The 13,456-nt window shown below is 38.4% G+C and overlaps 1 protein-coding gene across 4 annotated transcripts in view; it reads left to right on the top strand.

Annotated features, from left to right (window-relative positions):
* The window catches only part of SLC6A20 (solute carrier family 6 member 20), a 62,986-nt gene extending 49,679 nt beyond the window's left edge, over positions 1–13,307 (top strand). For all 4 annotated transcript variants that reach the window (XM_058181666.1, XM_058181665.1, XM_058181664.1 and 1 more), the window contains 4 exons: positions 9,281–9,485; positions 11,739–11,898; positions 12,072–12,237; positions 12,699–13,307. In XM_058181666.1, the coding sequence (XP_058037649.1) occupies positions 9,281–9,485; positions 11,739–11,898; positions 12,072–12,237; positions 12,699–12,830 (663 nt within the window). In that variant the 3' untranslated portion in view covers positions 12,831–13,307. The remainder of the gene's footprint in view (positions 1–9,280; positions 9,486–11,738; positions 11,899–12,071; positions 12,238–12,698) is intronic.
* The last annotated feature ends 149 nt before the right edge of the window (positions 13,308–13,456 follow it).

The following is a 13,456-nucleotide window of genomic DNA, read 5'->3' as shown; positions in this document are numbered from 1 at the left end:
AAAATACCTCATAGATAGTTCTTAGAGATTTGGCTATGGCAGTGGAAAGCTTTTTCAAAAAGTAGGCACATAATCCATCAGGACCAATAGATAGAGATGGCTTTAGATTGCATAGTGCCATTTCAACGTTATGTACTGTAAAATCAATATCTAGCAGATTGTTGCAATTAGTTGTGGTATGACTAGGAAACGTGGGGCAGAAGCCATTGCTGTTGACAAAGACTGAACTGAACAATGTGTTGGAGAGGTTAGCCTTAACGGCTTCATCATTACAGTCTTTCCTGTTAGGCTCTTTTAGGGGTGGGATAATTTTCGAGTCTTTGAGTTTGGCGTTTATGAAATTATAGAAGGCTCAGGTGGAATTCAAGTGTAACAGCTCTTCCTCCTGTTTGCAATGGTGCATTCTACCTTTATCTGGCAGCATAAGACTTTGTAGCGGTTTTTAAAGTTTCGTACATAGCCAGTTTTGTTTTTTCACCAAAAATTTTTTTTGATTGAAGCTTTCTTATTATGGGTAATTTGTTGATTTGGGTGGTGGCTTTGGAGGTTATTAATGGTACGTATAGTTTAATGATTCTATTGACTTTGAGCAAAAAAGTGTTATAATGGTCTTCTGCAGTATTGCAGCCAGTGAACAGAAAGTGCCAATCAAAAGATGTGAGGTTGGCAACTATGAAATCACAGTTAGCTTTTTAAAATTATAATTTGGTGTCCCATCATGATGACCCTCTTTGCAAGGATGTAAATTGAGACAAATATCAGTCATGGTGTGGTCACTGTTGGAAAAAGGTTCTTTAACTTGTAGACCATAAATTGAGTTTAAACTATTGCAGAAGATGAGATCAAGGCAGTTGTTGATCCTAATGCTGTTCATTACCGATTGATCCAGCCCCAGAGTTGTAACAGGGTTGCATGTATAGGTTTGGTTGTACATTCGTTTAGGGTCCAATTAATAAGAGGTAAATTGAGGTCACCAAGAAAAATAAGAGGGTGCAGACAGGAGGCTGCCCACATTAGTAATGCAGTTAGCTTGTTTGTATGACCAAGGTCATAATCAGGGGTTCTGTAACATACTAAGAAGCGAAATGTGGTATTTAGGGACAGTTCTCAGACAATGGTCTCAGGAAAAGCAAGCTTCTCTGTAACTTTCTTTTTCAGACCTAGGAACTTTTTATAGAAGATAGCAACACCAGCCCCTCTACAGTTTTCATGGTCAGACCGGTAAACATGATAGTCACTTACTGTGGTAATGGAGTCTGGAAAAGATACATTCAACCATGTCTCGCAGACAAAAATAATAGAGCCATATGTAGTAGTAGTAGGAATTCAGGCATTTTCTTTGTGAGGCTTCTTGCTTTAAGTAGTTTGCATTTAAGGTCTGTAGTGGTGGACCTGGAGAAAGATAGGGCATGCATACCTAGTGTTGGTTGTTGGGGGTGGGGTTGTTGGGATGCAGGCTACTGGTCTTGCCTTTGATACAGTTAGTGCAGTAGCTGATGTATAGGTCGATCTCTCCTTGGTCCTGGTGTCTTTTGAGCTCCGAGCGGAGCTCACGGGCACATTGCAGTATGGACAGGTCGGGGCATGAACAAACTTTCTTATGGTTAGTGCAGCTTTTGGCGAGTGAGTTTATTGTGGAGATGAATTTGTGTTTGCTAGTCTGACTTGCAAACAACTTTGCAGAAGCATGAGGCCACCAAGCTGTCACTGTTCTTGAACTCAGGGCCATCACAGGAACTGAGGGGAGGGGATTGGAAATTTTACAAAATAAAACTAAATAAAGGCATTAAAAAGATGAATTAGAAAGACAAAAATCAAAAATACAAATTATTTCCCTAGTTGAGCACTGACAAATATATAGTAACAATAATAGTTTTCTCCCCCTGTGAGTCAGGTCTAAGATTTATAAACTTGTACATCTATTTGCAACCAACCTGACAGGTTATACAACTAGCTATAATAATAGTTAAGAGATTAATCAACAACTATGTTAAACTTCAAAGCCCTCTGTTAATTTTTATTGTAATTAGCTCATAGAAAGTTTACAACAGTTTCTTATCTATTACAAATCACTCCCATCCTTATCTCTAATCTGTACAGAATCAAATATCCTTGTTTGACTTTTGATAATAAAACCATTCCTTAGATTTTTTAAATGGGATCTTTCCCAACAATTGCGTCCTATTTCCCAGAGCCAGGAGTCTCATGTCCTTGTCAATCTTCTGCCGGATCTGAATTTTCAGAGCAAGTTCTTTCTTCTTCATATCTTGCAGCAACAAATATTTTTTCAATTCAGCAAATTGCAAATCAAGTCCCACTGTTATTTCCTGCTTTTTGATGTTACCCTGTATGTAAATGCAAGTCCAACTGAGTGACTTTTATTATCAGAGAGTGAATTCTCACCAGCTTCCTTAAAGAAAATGAAAGTAATTCAATGTTTTGTTTTGTAATTCAATGACAAATAATGAGAGAACAAGGCAAAAAGTTGTAAAAATCCAATAAGGATTGTAAGATACTTCAACAGTCAACTAGTCTAGAATTCCTCAATCTTTCTGGCTTTGCAGACCAGTGGGGGCAGGGGAAGAGAGAGAGGAAATAGTTCCGCACGAGCAGTTGGCAACCGCTGTTGTTCTGCACTGTTCATGTAAATGAAGCATGTGTGCTCGCATGTGCATGCTGCTCGCGCAAGGGGGGATGTGTGGATGGTCCAGTTTCAAATAGTTCATGGCCTACTATTGAGTGGACCTGGGGGTTGGAGATCCCTGAACTATTAAAAAGTATAGATCAAAAAATAAAGGAATTTTAAAAGTGCAATTGAACTGGGATATGCTTTAAAAAACTGAAAAACTGAATGGTAAAGATGGTACAAGATTTGACCTAATCATTCCTTACTGAGCATTGCAAACTTCAAGATCCCTCTCCTTTGAAGATGCACAATTGTCCAAACGTTTTCTTATATCCTTCCTTCTTGTTTCCCAGGGAGCAAAGTTGACAAATAATCAGCTTTGTTAGCAAACTCAGCAGTTTGTCGATGGGAGAGAAAAAAATTGCCCACTGCTCAGCATGCCATCTTGGGGGAAGTCAGCAATTACCTCTCAGTTTTACTTCAGATGATTGTCAATTTTCCATTTTTATTTCCATAGCAATATTAAGCATAAGCATATTCCTGTTTGGATATTGACACGTTGAATCTTAACAATTGTTCAGGCAGTTCTTACTCAGTTTACATTTCCATGTAAACAAAACTTCACCAGCTAAATTAATACTAATAATTAATATTATGAATAAATAATAAATAAAATGGACCTAGAATAATAATGCTGTGAAATAGGTTGATTAAGTAACTGTAACTATCTACATACGTGCTAGTCGTTGCCAATTCATCTCCGTTTCAAAGCCGAAGAGCCAGCGCTGTCCGAAGACATCTCCGTGGTCATGTGGCCGGCCAATGGAACGCTGTTACCTTCCCACCAAAGGTGGTCCCTATTTTTTCTACTTGCATTTTTACATGCTTTTGAAACTGCTAGGTTGGCAGAAGCTGGGACAAGTAACGGGAGCTCACCCTGTTACATGGCAGCACTAGGGATTTGAACCGCTGAGCTGCCAACCTTTTGATTGACAAGCTCAACGTCCTAGCCCCTGAGCCACCACGTCCCTACATTGTTGTTAATGAATGAATGATAAACCACTAAAGTCAGGGTAAAATTTTGTATGGGTATTCATTTTAAAATCCTGAAACTATATAGTTTTCCCATCTGGTAATCTGGTTGAGGTTGATAAAAGAGGCTTATTAGCTGTTTTGCAATTTATTTGCAAGAGATAATTTCTGAAAGACATTACAATAGTACTAGATATGATTCGGTAAAATATTAGAAATATCATAGAAATCAGATTTTGCAAAATTTCCAAAGCAACTTTCCACCAGTTATTGTGCACTTATCCAGAATCAATGCCACTTCCACAATCCCATACTGTTGTACATTTCATCATCTCTTCTACAATCCCACACTATTGTTTTGTTTCAACATCTGGATCATAACTAATACCTATTTTTACAGAATGGTGTTTCATCATCTCAAGCTCTGAGAAATGCAATCATTTAGATTGGATACAAATAGTAGGGCTATTAGTGGATTCTAACATGCTACCTAATTAATGTGTGCTATTTGTTCTGGACTATAAAAGCACAGATCACCCATAATTGGCAACGAAGTTAAGATTTTTTTGAGTAACTGTTGCCATCTAGCTGTCCTGTGGATTTTGCAGCCCAAATATGGCCAGACAGATAAAACATAAATGAATAGAGATTAATTCTCATATTTTTGACTGGATATACATAGTAAAATGTGGCTTGCTTGTCTGGAAATTATGGTTTTTGGAAATAGGCCGTATGATTTGATCAGCTGAACATGATTTTAGCAGTTTAAGTGAACAAGTTACTCTGGTTAATCATATAATTAAGTAAATAGTACATACATGTAATTCTTATTTAGTGACTAGTTTAGCAATCATTCATGGTTACAGTGGTGATGAAAAAAATAACTCTGTGGCCAATCCACATTTACATATTTATATTTTATATTTTTTACATATATGTATATGTATATAAATTACATTTATATATAGATAGATAGATAGATAGATAGATAGATAGATAGATAGATAGATAGATAATCTAACTAAATTGATTCACTGATTACTTATTTATTGTTTAGTATAATTAATTGATAGTGATTGATTGCTTACTTTAGCATTAATTGTCGTTGATTAATTGTCTAGTTGATTACTATTTTAGATTAATTGATTTATTGTCTGATTAATTACTGCTATTAATGCAGCTTTAATTAATTAACTGCCTATCATATTGAATAGTTATTGTTATTGATTAGTGTGACACTGATTACCAGCAAATAAGAGATTAAGTAATCCATACCAGCAAATAACTGATTATATATCTACAAAACAAATCCACCATGCCAAGCAAAAATTCCAGAAAAGCCACTATCAAAACCTCCCCCAAAAATATATCTCAACCAACAACAACCTAGACAACTCCAGTACATGCTTTAAATATTCTGCAACTATCAATAATAATGAAGATATCATTAAATAGCATACATGTGACTATTACGCCCATCTCACATGCTTAAAATTAACCAAACAAATAATAAATCTCATACAAGTATCAGATATATTTCCTTGTCTATGTCCATCATGTTTACCTAAGCTAGACAATTAAAATGTCCCATCTACATCCATTGACTCCATAGATGCACGCTTAGAAAAACATTTAGAAACAATTTTACAAGCAAATTTACAAGCATGTCTAACATTTCTTGAAAAAAAATAGAAATGATAAATAAATACCTAAATGCTCAAAATACTACCTCAATTAAACAACTATCTCAAAATACTACCTCAACTCAAGAACAAGTACCTCAACCAAAACCTCAATCACAACCACAAGTAACCATCAATCCAGCAAATAATACCAACCCACCAAATAATATACCCTTACTTATCAAAGATGCCATTCAACATGAACAGAAATTTCCAAACACTATTTTATTTGGCCTGGATGACAACAACAAATCTGATGATATCACTAAGGTTCGCAACATTATAAGAAACTTCCATAAACCAAACATCTCCCCTGATGACATCGAAATTTCAAGTGATGGCCCTGAGTTCAAGTACAACGATGGCTCAGTGGCTCATGATTTTGCAGAGTTATTTGCCAAAATGAGTCCATCAAACACATATTCTGGATGGGGAGAAACAGGCTTCGGCTCAACCCCTCCAAGACTGAGTGGCTGTGGATGCCGGCTTCCCGGTACAGCCAGCTTACTCCATTGCTGACTGTTGGGGGCGAGTCGTTGGCCCCCACGGAGAGGGTTCACAATTTAGGCATCCTCCTGGATGCACGGCTGTCTCTAGAAGATCATTTGACGGCTGTCGCCAGGGGGGCTTTTTATCAGGTCTGCCTGATTCGCCAGTTGCGTCCCTTTCTAGATCGGGTTTCCCTTTGCACAGTCATCCGTGCCCTCGTTACATCCCGCCTGGACTACTGCCATGCTCTCTACATGGGGCTCCCCTTGAAGAGCACCTGGAAGCTCCAACTGGTCCAGAATGCGGCCGTGCGGGTGATAGAGGGAGCACCTCATGGCTCCCATGTGACACCTCTCCTGCGTGGTCTGCACTGGCTTCCGGGGGTCTTTCGGGTGCAATTCAAGGTGTTGGTTACCACCTTTAAAGCACTCCATGGCTTAGGACCAGGCTATTTACTACGCCTACTGCCACAACAGCCTCCCATCGACATGTGCGCTCCCACAGGGAGGGCCTCCTCGGGGTACCGTCAGTTAAACAATGTCGACTGGCGGCCCCCAGGGGGAGGGCCTTCTCTGTGGGGGCTCCTGCCCTCTGGAATGAGTTGCCTCGTCAACTCCCCGACCTCCGGACCTTCTGCCGCGAGCTGAAAACTCTTTTATTCCATCGAGCAGGGCTAGCCTAAAAATGTAGTTTTAATGGGGTTTTAGTTTTAGTTTTATTGTTATTGTTAGTTTTTAGTATTTTGGCCATAAATTATATTAATTTTATAGTGTTTTTAACTTGTATTATATGTTTTTTTTAAACTGGCTGTTAACCACCCTGAGTCCTTCGGGAGAAGGGCGGTATACAAATTCGATTATAAATAAAATAAATAAATAAATAAATATTCATCCATACAATAAATTCCATCGCCAAAACCAACATCAACCATAACAAATTTTGCTCACGTCCAAACTTATCCATATTGCAAACAATCCACTCCTGTGAACTCCGATCAGAACTTTAAAAATGTTAAGACTAAGGAGATACTGACTTATACATCAGCTACCGTGCCAACTGTATCAAAAGAAAGTCCCACAACCCACATCCTGACACTCAATCCTCCTCCATCCAATCCCCCCATCATCCAAAACTAGGCACGCATGCCCCTAACTTCCTCTATAACAATTACTAATGACCTTAAATGCAAGCTATTTAATTCAAGAAGCCTTGTAAATAAAATACCTGAATTGCTCCTCTTACTAAATATGGCTATATTCAACATTATATTGTCTGTGAAACTTGGCTGAATATATCCCTCCCTGACTCCATTACCACAGTAAGAGACTATCATGTTTACCGGTCTGATCGTGAAATCCGTAGAGGAGGTGGTATTGCTATCTTCTACAAAAAGTCTCTACATTTAAAAAATATTCAAGTTAAACAGGAGCTTGCTCTTCCGGAGACCATCGTCTGTGACTTGTCCTTAAATATCACATTTCGATTCTTACTATGTTACAGAGCCCCAGTTTATGACATCGAACATGCAAACAAGTTAACTTCACTACTAACATGGGCAGCCTCCTGCCCACATCCTATAATCTTTTTTGGTGACCTTAACTTACAACTTATTAATTGGACCCTAAATGAATGTATAACTGAACCTATACATGCAACCCTGTACAATACTGTAACTAATTTGGGGCTTGATCAACTAGTAACTAACAACACTAGACTCAACAACTGCCTTGATCTCCTCTTCTGCAACAGTTTAAACTCAATTTATGGACTACAAATAAAAGAACCATTCTACAACAGCAATGACAGCATGATTGACTTTTGTCTCAACTTACTCCCTCACAAAATCATCATAATGATGGGATTCCCAGTTATAACTTTAAAAAAGTCAACTACAATATCATAGACAATGAACTCTCATTTCTTGATTGGCAAATTCTATTCACTGGCTGTAATCCTGCTGATGACCATTACAACATATTCTTGCGCAATATCAAAAGAATCATTAAACTTTACGTACCACTAATATCTCCCAAAACCAGAAAAAATAAACTACCAATAACAATAAGGAAACTACAATCCAGAAAAAAATCTCTTTGGCAAAAAACCAAAACTAACTATGTAGCGAACTTCAAAAACTGCTACAAAAACTTATGGCAACAAATAAAGACTGAATGCACCAATTATCACAAATTTTCTATGCACAAAATCTACCCGTGCCTTCTATAATTTTGTAAACAACAAACTTAAAGACTCGAGATCCATCCCACCCCTAAAAGGACCAAAGGACGAAACTGTATTGATGAAACTGTTAAAGCCAATCTCTTTAACACGTTCTTCAGCTCAGTCTTTGTAAACAGCAACAACACATACCCAATATTTCCCAGATGTGCTACAGAAAATTACAATGATTACGGTGGTCTTATACATATCAATTTTACAGAAGACAACATTGAAAAGGCACTAAACAATTTAAAACCATCTCGTCCCACTGGAAGTCAGCAAACAGGCTGTTTCCGGTCTTCAGAGGGTCTCCGGGGGGTGAGGAAGGCCATTTTTACCCTCCCCAGGCTTCTAAGGCTCTGGAGCCTGGAGGGAATGAAAAATGGGCCTTCCGGTCCCACTGGAAGTCAGCAAATGGGCCATTCAGGCTCTGGGAGGCTCTGGGGAGGTACGGAAGGCCATTTCTGCCCTCCCCAGGCTCCTAGAAAGGCTCTGGAGCCTGGGGAAAGCAAAAAATGGAAAAATGGTCCTTCCTCCCCCCCCACAAGGACCTCTGGAGGCGGGAAACAGCTTTTTTCCTGATTTCCGGCAGGCCCAGAAGGCACAAAAATCAGCTGGCGGGAGCTGAGCTCGCATGCCACTGATATGGCTTCATGTTGCACCTATGGCGTGCATGCCATAGTTCACCATCACGGGCTTAGGATATAAACACAGCCAATAAAAGGCTATCACTGGCTTCCAGTTCATTCTTAGGCTCACTTGAAAGTCCTACTCCTTATCTATAACTTTTTAAATGGTTGAGATCTGATAGTCACTTTGAATAGTACCAGAGCAGAAAGGTAGAATATCTATCAAATGGCAACAAATAAGCAAATAGGACCCTATAAGGAAATAGTGTTAAAACAACTTCCATATATAAATATATAAACTATAAATATTCAGCATATTATTTTAATTCAGCCACATTCAAAAATATTTATATCATAGTCAAATACAGCAGCCATCTGTCTTAACCTTTTTGTCTTCTAAGTGAAACCATCTTTGTAATAAATTAATTCATAGACTCAGTTCAACTCAACTTTCTTTTTCTCTGGTTTTAAATAATAGTTGGCAATTGTTAAGGCAATGGTTAGGCTCTGGGAAAAAATGATTTTTCCTTTAACCAATTGTTCTTGTATGCAAAATACTGAATTAATTCTTCTATTTAATAATTTCACTCTTTTTTCATCAGGCTGTGCAAGGGACCGGGCTAGCATTCATAGTATATTCTGAAGCAATTAAAAATATGGAGTTCTCACAATTGTATTCAGTGCTGTATTTTGTTATGTTGCTGTTGCTGGGAATAGGGAGCATGCTGGGAAACACTGCAGCCATTCTTACTCCTCTGACTGACATCAAGTTCCTCTCTTCTCATGTACCCAGGGAGATTATCTCAGGTAAATTTGATAGCTACAGTGATATTGAGTAATTTCAATGCCTAGCATGACCAGCAGAATTAGAAGATAATATTGCAGAAGATGTCATGATATGCATATAATTGCAATAAGGTAGTCCTCAAGTTACGACAGTTCATTTAGCGATGGTTCAAATTTATGATAAAATAATCCAAAAATACTTACAACAATCCCGACGTTATGATTGTTGCAGTACCATACAATCATCAGTACCATACAATTATGATCGATTGCAGAGACACTTCAACATTCCCCCTGCCTATTCGCCCCTCCCCGACAGGGATCTATCAGACACTGGCCCTGCTATGCTAGCTCACTGGCTTGTCCCCATCCTGATCGGTCATTTATCTTTTGAACATCCTGAGTTCCAGAACAGGCTGACCACTCCTTCTCTACTCAAATGAGCTATCTCCTCTCCAGCCTCCCTGCTGTGTACATGTGGCAGCATAGTTTCTTTGACTGCTCGTGGCACTACAAAAATAGAGTGGTGAAAGCAGAGGAAGAGCAGGAGGGGTGTGCCCTGCTCAGCTTGGCTGCCTGCACAGGATACCCAATCCATTTCTGGAGTGCTGCGTAGTATTGGTGAGCCTGAAGGAATGCGAGATTACTCCCTGAAGCCCTCCATCCCTTTGCAAAAGCTTTTGTCGCAAAGAACAAAAGCCTTTGGGAACGCACAATTGCGCTCCTTCAAGCCTCTGTTCTCCATGCTGAAAGCTTTTGCAAAGGAATGGAAGACTTCAAGATCACTCCCCAAAGCCTTCTCTCCAGGGGTGAAACGTAAAATTTGTTACTACCAGTTCTGTGGGTGTGGCTTGGTGGTGGTGATGGTAATGTGACTGGATGGGCATGGCCAAGTTTTTTTTTTAACTTTTAAAAGCATTTTTTCTACAACCTCTTTGTTCGAAGAGGTTGTAGAAAAAATGCTTTTAAAAGGCTCCTCTGGCAATCCCAGCTGAATTGCCTGATCATCAGAGGCTTTTAAAAGCCTCTGATGATCCCAGGTGAGCCATGCGATCATCAGAGGCTTTTTTTTACTTTTAAAAGCATTTTTTCGGCCGAAGAAAAAATGCTTTTAAAAGTTAAAAAAAACCCTGATGATCGCGTGGCTCAGCTGAGCATGGAGATGGGGAGGGATTTTTGCTACCGGTTCTCCAAACCACCCGCCACCATCGCTACCGGATCGGGCGATCCAGTCCAAACCGGAAGCATTTCACCCGTTTCTGTCCCTTTGCAAAAGCTTTTGGTGCAGAGAACAGGCCTTTGGGGGCATGAGATCACGTTCCTTCAGACCTACTAAGGCTGCCTGGTGCTCCAGAAGCAGAACGGGTGAATCAGCCAAGCTGAGCAGTACATATTTGTCCCTACAGGCCCAGTGCCTGTAGTGTCCCGGTGGAGCAAGATGGGAGGGGAAGCATGAGATATCTCAGTGGGTCAGAGGCGGCCTTGGGTAGTCAGAAGCACTACCCCACCATGGTCTTCCCCACCCTGAGATACCTCATGTGCACGTAACAACCTGTGCATTCAATTAGCAAATGCATTAGCTAAAGCAGGGAGGGATTACATTCATTTAACGTGATCCAATTAATGAATTCTCAGGTTATGAATGTAATTGGCAGGCTCTTATTACATTTATAACTCTAGGATTATCTCAATAGCTCTGATTATAATCACGCATAATCCTTCTTATAGTTATATTTGAATGTCAACTGCAGGCGAACGGTTCCTCTTTTAATCAGCTCAATATCCATGACTACAAATGTGAACATCCTTTTCTAGCAAGAAGCCAATTTGGCATAGTGATTAAGGTCCTGGGCTAAAAATTGTGAAACCATCTATTCTAGGTCTGACTTAAGCACAAAGTCAGCTGGGTGACCTTGGGCCAGTCCCTTTCTCTTAACCTTAGAAAGAACACAATAGAAAATCATTCCCCAAAATCTTGCCAAGAAAATTGCAGACTTGTTTAAGCAGTCACAAGGAGTAAAGATTGACTTAAGGGTAAGCCCCACTGCAATTGTATCTATAGTCTTGTGGTACAATGCAATTTAGACTTTTTTATGTTGTATATTTATTTAAAACGAGATTTAACTATATATATTTTGCTGTAAGTTAGTTTTCTCCCTGTAAATTGTGTTTACTATACCAATTATAGCCATATATACATATTCAGTAAAAAGTATTTAAAATTTGTTCTGATCTTTTTAATATTGAAATTGAAAGCATTTGTTGTTTTTATAGGCAGTGTGTGCATTATCAACTGTGTCATTGGCCTAATATTTACTACAAGGGCTGGTAACTATTGGTTTAATATCTTCAATGATTATGCTGCTACTCTGTCCTTGCTACTTATTGTACTGGTGGAAACTATTGCTGTTTGTTACATATATGGGCTAAAAAGGTAAGAAGTCAATAATGATGTTTCTTTCTTATCACGTAATTTATTATTCTGCATTAAATATCAATTTCTTCCAAGATGTCAAGAGCTTTTTAAAGCATTTTAAGATAGCATTCTAACCCAATACTTTATAACTGTTTAATTGGGATGCCAACAATGCTTATTTGTTTCAATAGATTTAGTAAGGACCTTTGCGTGATGATTGGACATGAGCCAAGTTGGTATTGGAAAGTTTTATGGGCTTTTATCAGTCCAATATTAATCATAAGCCTGTTTGTGTTTTACATCACGGACTACATCAGGACAGGGATATCCCAATATCAAGCCTGGAATGCAACAGAGGTATTTTACTGAATTTGTTTTTTGTCGGCAGCTTAAATTTAGCAGTTGGGAGAGATGGGGTCTCAAAATATGAAAAATAAGTAATTCATAAAACACATATCCTTTTCTAACGTAACAGTTTTCCAATCATAGAATCCAATTTTCAAACTTGCTGGCCAGTATAGAAAAGAAATTATATTGGCTGGGAGTTCCAGGAATTGCAGTCCAATAAAATTGACCAAAGTTGGATAAATTATGAAAAAAGTCTGCCTCTTGAATCTGAAATGATTCTAGGGTACTAGCATCTATATAATTACTGTTGCTGAAATCTGTAGCATGAAAAATTATCACTATGAAAAGTATGCAAATTGAAAAAATGTGATAAATAATATATTTTATCATGACCCCCAAGATTAAAACAGCAACATATCTTTCCTTGGCATTAATGTAAGCCATTTTATCTTTGGTTATGTCTCTTGTAGGGACAACTGGTTACCAAAGATTATCCAAGAGGTGGCTTAATAGTTATTGGTCTGCTTGTGGCATCAACATCATCATGCATACCATTAGGAGCATTAATAACTTTTATAAAGCTAAGAAGAAATCACCAGTAATTGGACTTGAGGAACTGATGCAGCTTTCACATTCCAGCTTGAAGATTATACAAATGATAGGTCGCAGCAAGCAACAAAGCAAATCCTGAGTAACCAAATATCCCTGCCAAAATAGTCTCTTATCCATCCTCCATCAAAAAAACGGCTTTGCAGCAGAAGGTAACTTGAGATTGATTTTGACAGATAAAGACAAGATTATACTTGAAAGCATTGGTTCTGTGCAATTATGCAAAGAAAATCTGGCATATGTGAATATGGATGTAAAACATCCAAGTCATGTGGTACAAAAAACTACAACGTGTGCAACTGGTTTTTCTATACTGATACATCATTTATGCAACTCATTTTCATGGTTATTTGTAAGTTATCTTTATGAGCAAGAATCGTCAGATTCTTTACTACCTACTAGAGCTGTAGCAACCTAATGAATGTCTATAATTCGAAAAAGAACTACAATGGGCAACAGGGCTGGGAAATGTTAAGGGCTACATTGTAATTATGAACTAAGAAACTAAAGATATACAGATTTTAGTTGCACACTGAATATGGTATCATGTTTAAATATTTTCTGTGAAATATTTATCAAATCACAAAAACTTAAGTCAAAAAATGTGAGGAAAATTGTA

This window comes from Ahaetulla prasina, chromosome 4, assembly GCF_028640845.1.
Source record: "Ahaetulla prasina isolate Xishuangbanna chromosome 4, ASM2864084v1, whole genome shotgun sequence".
NCBI classification, from domain to species: domain Eukaryota; kingdom Metazoa; phylum Chordata; class Lepidosauria; order Squamata; family Colubridae; genus Ahaetulla; species Ahaetulla prasina.
Note: the sequence above shows the minus strand (reverse complement) of the source record. Positions and strands in the feature narration are given on the sequence as shown.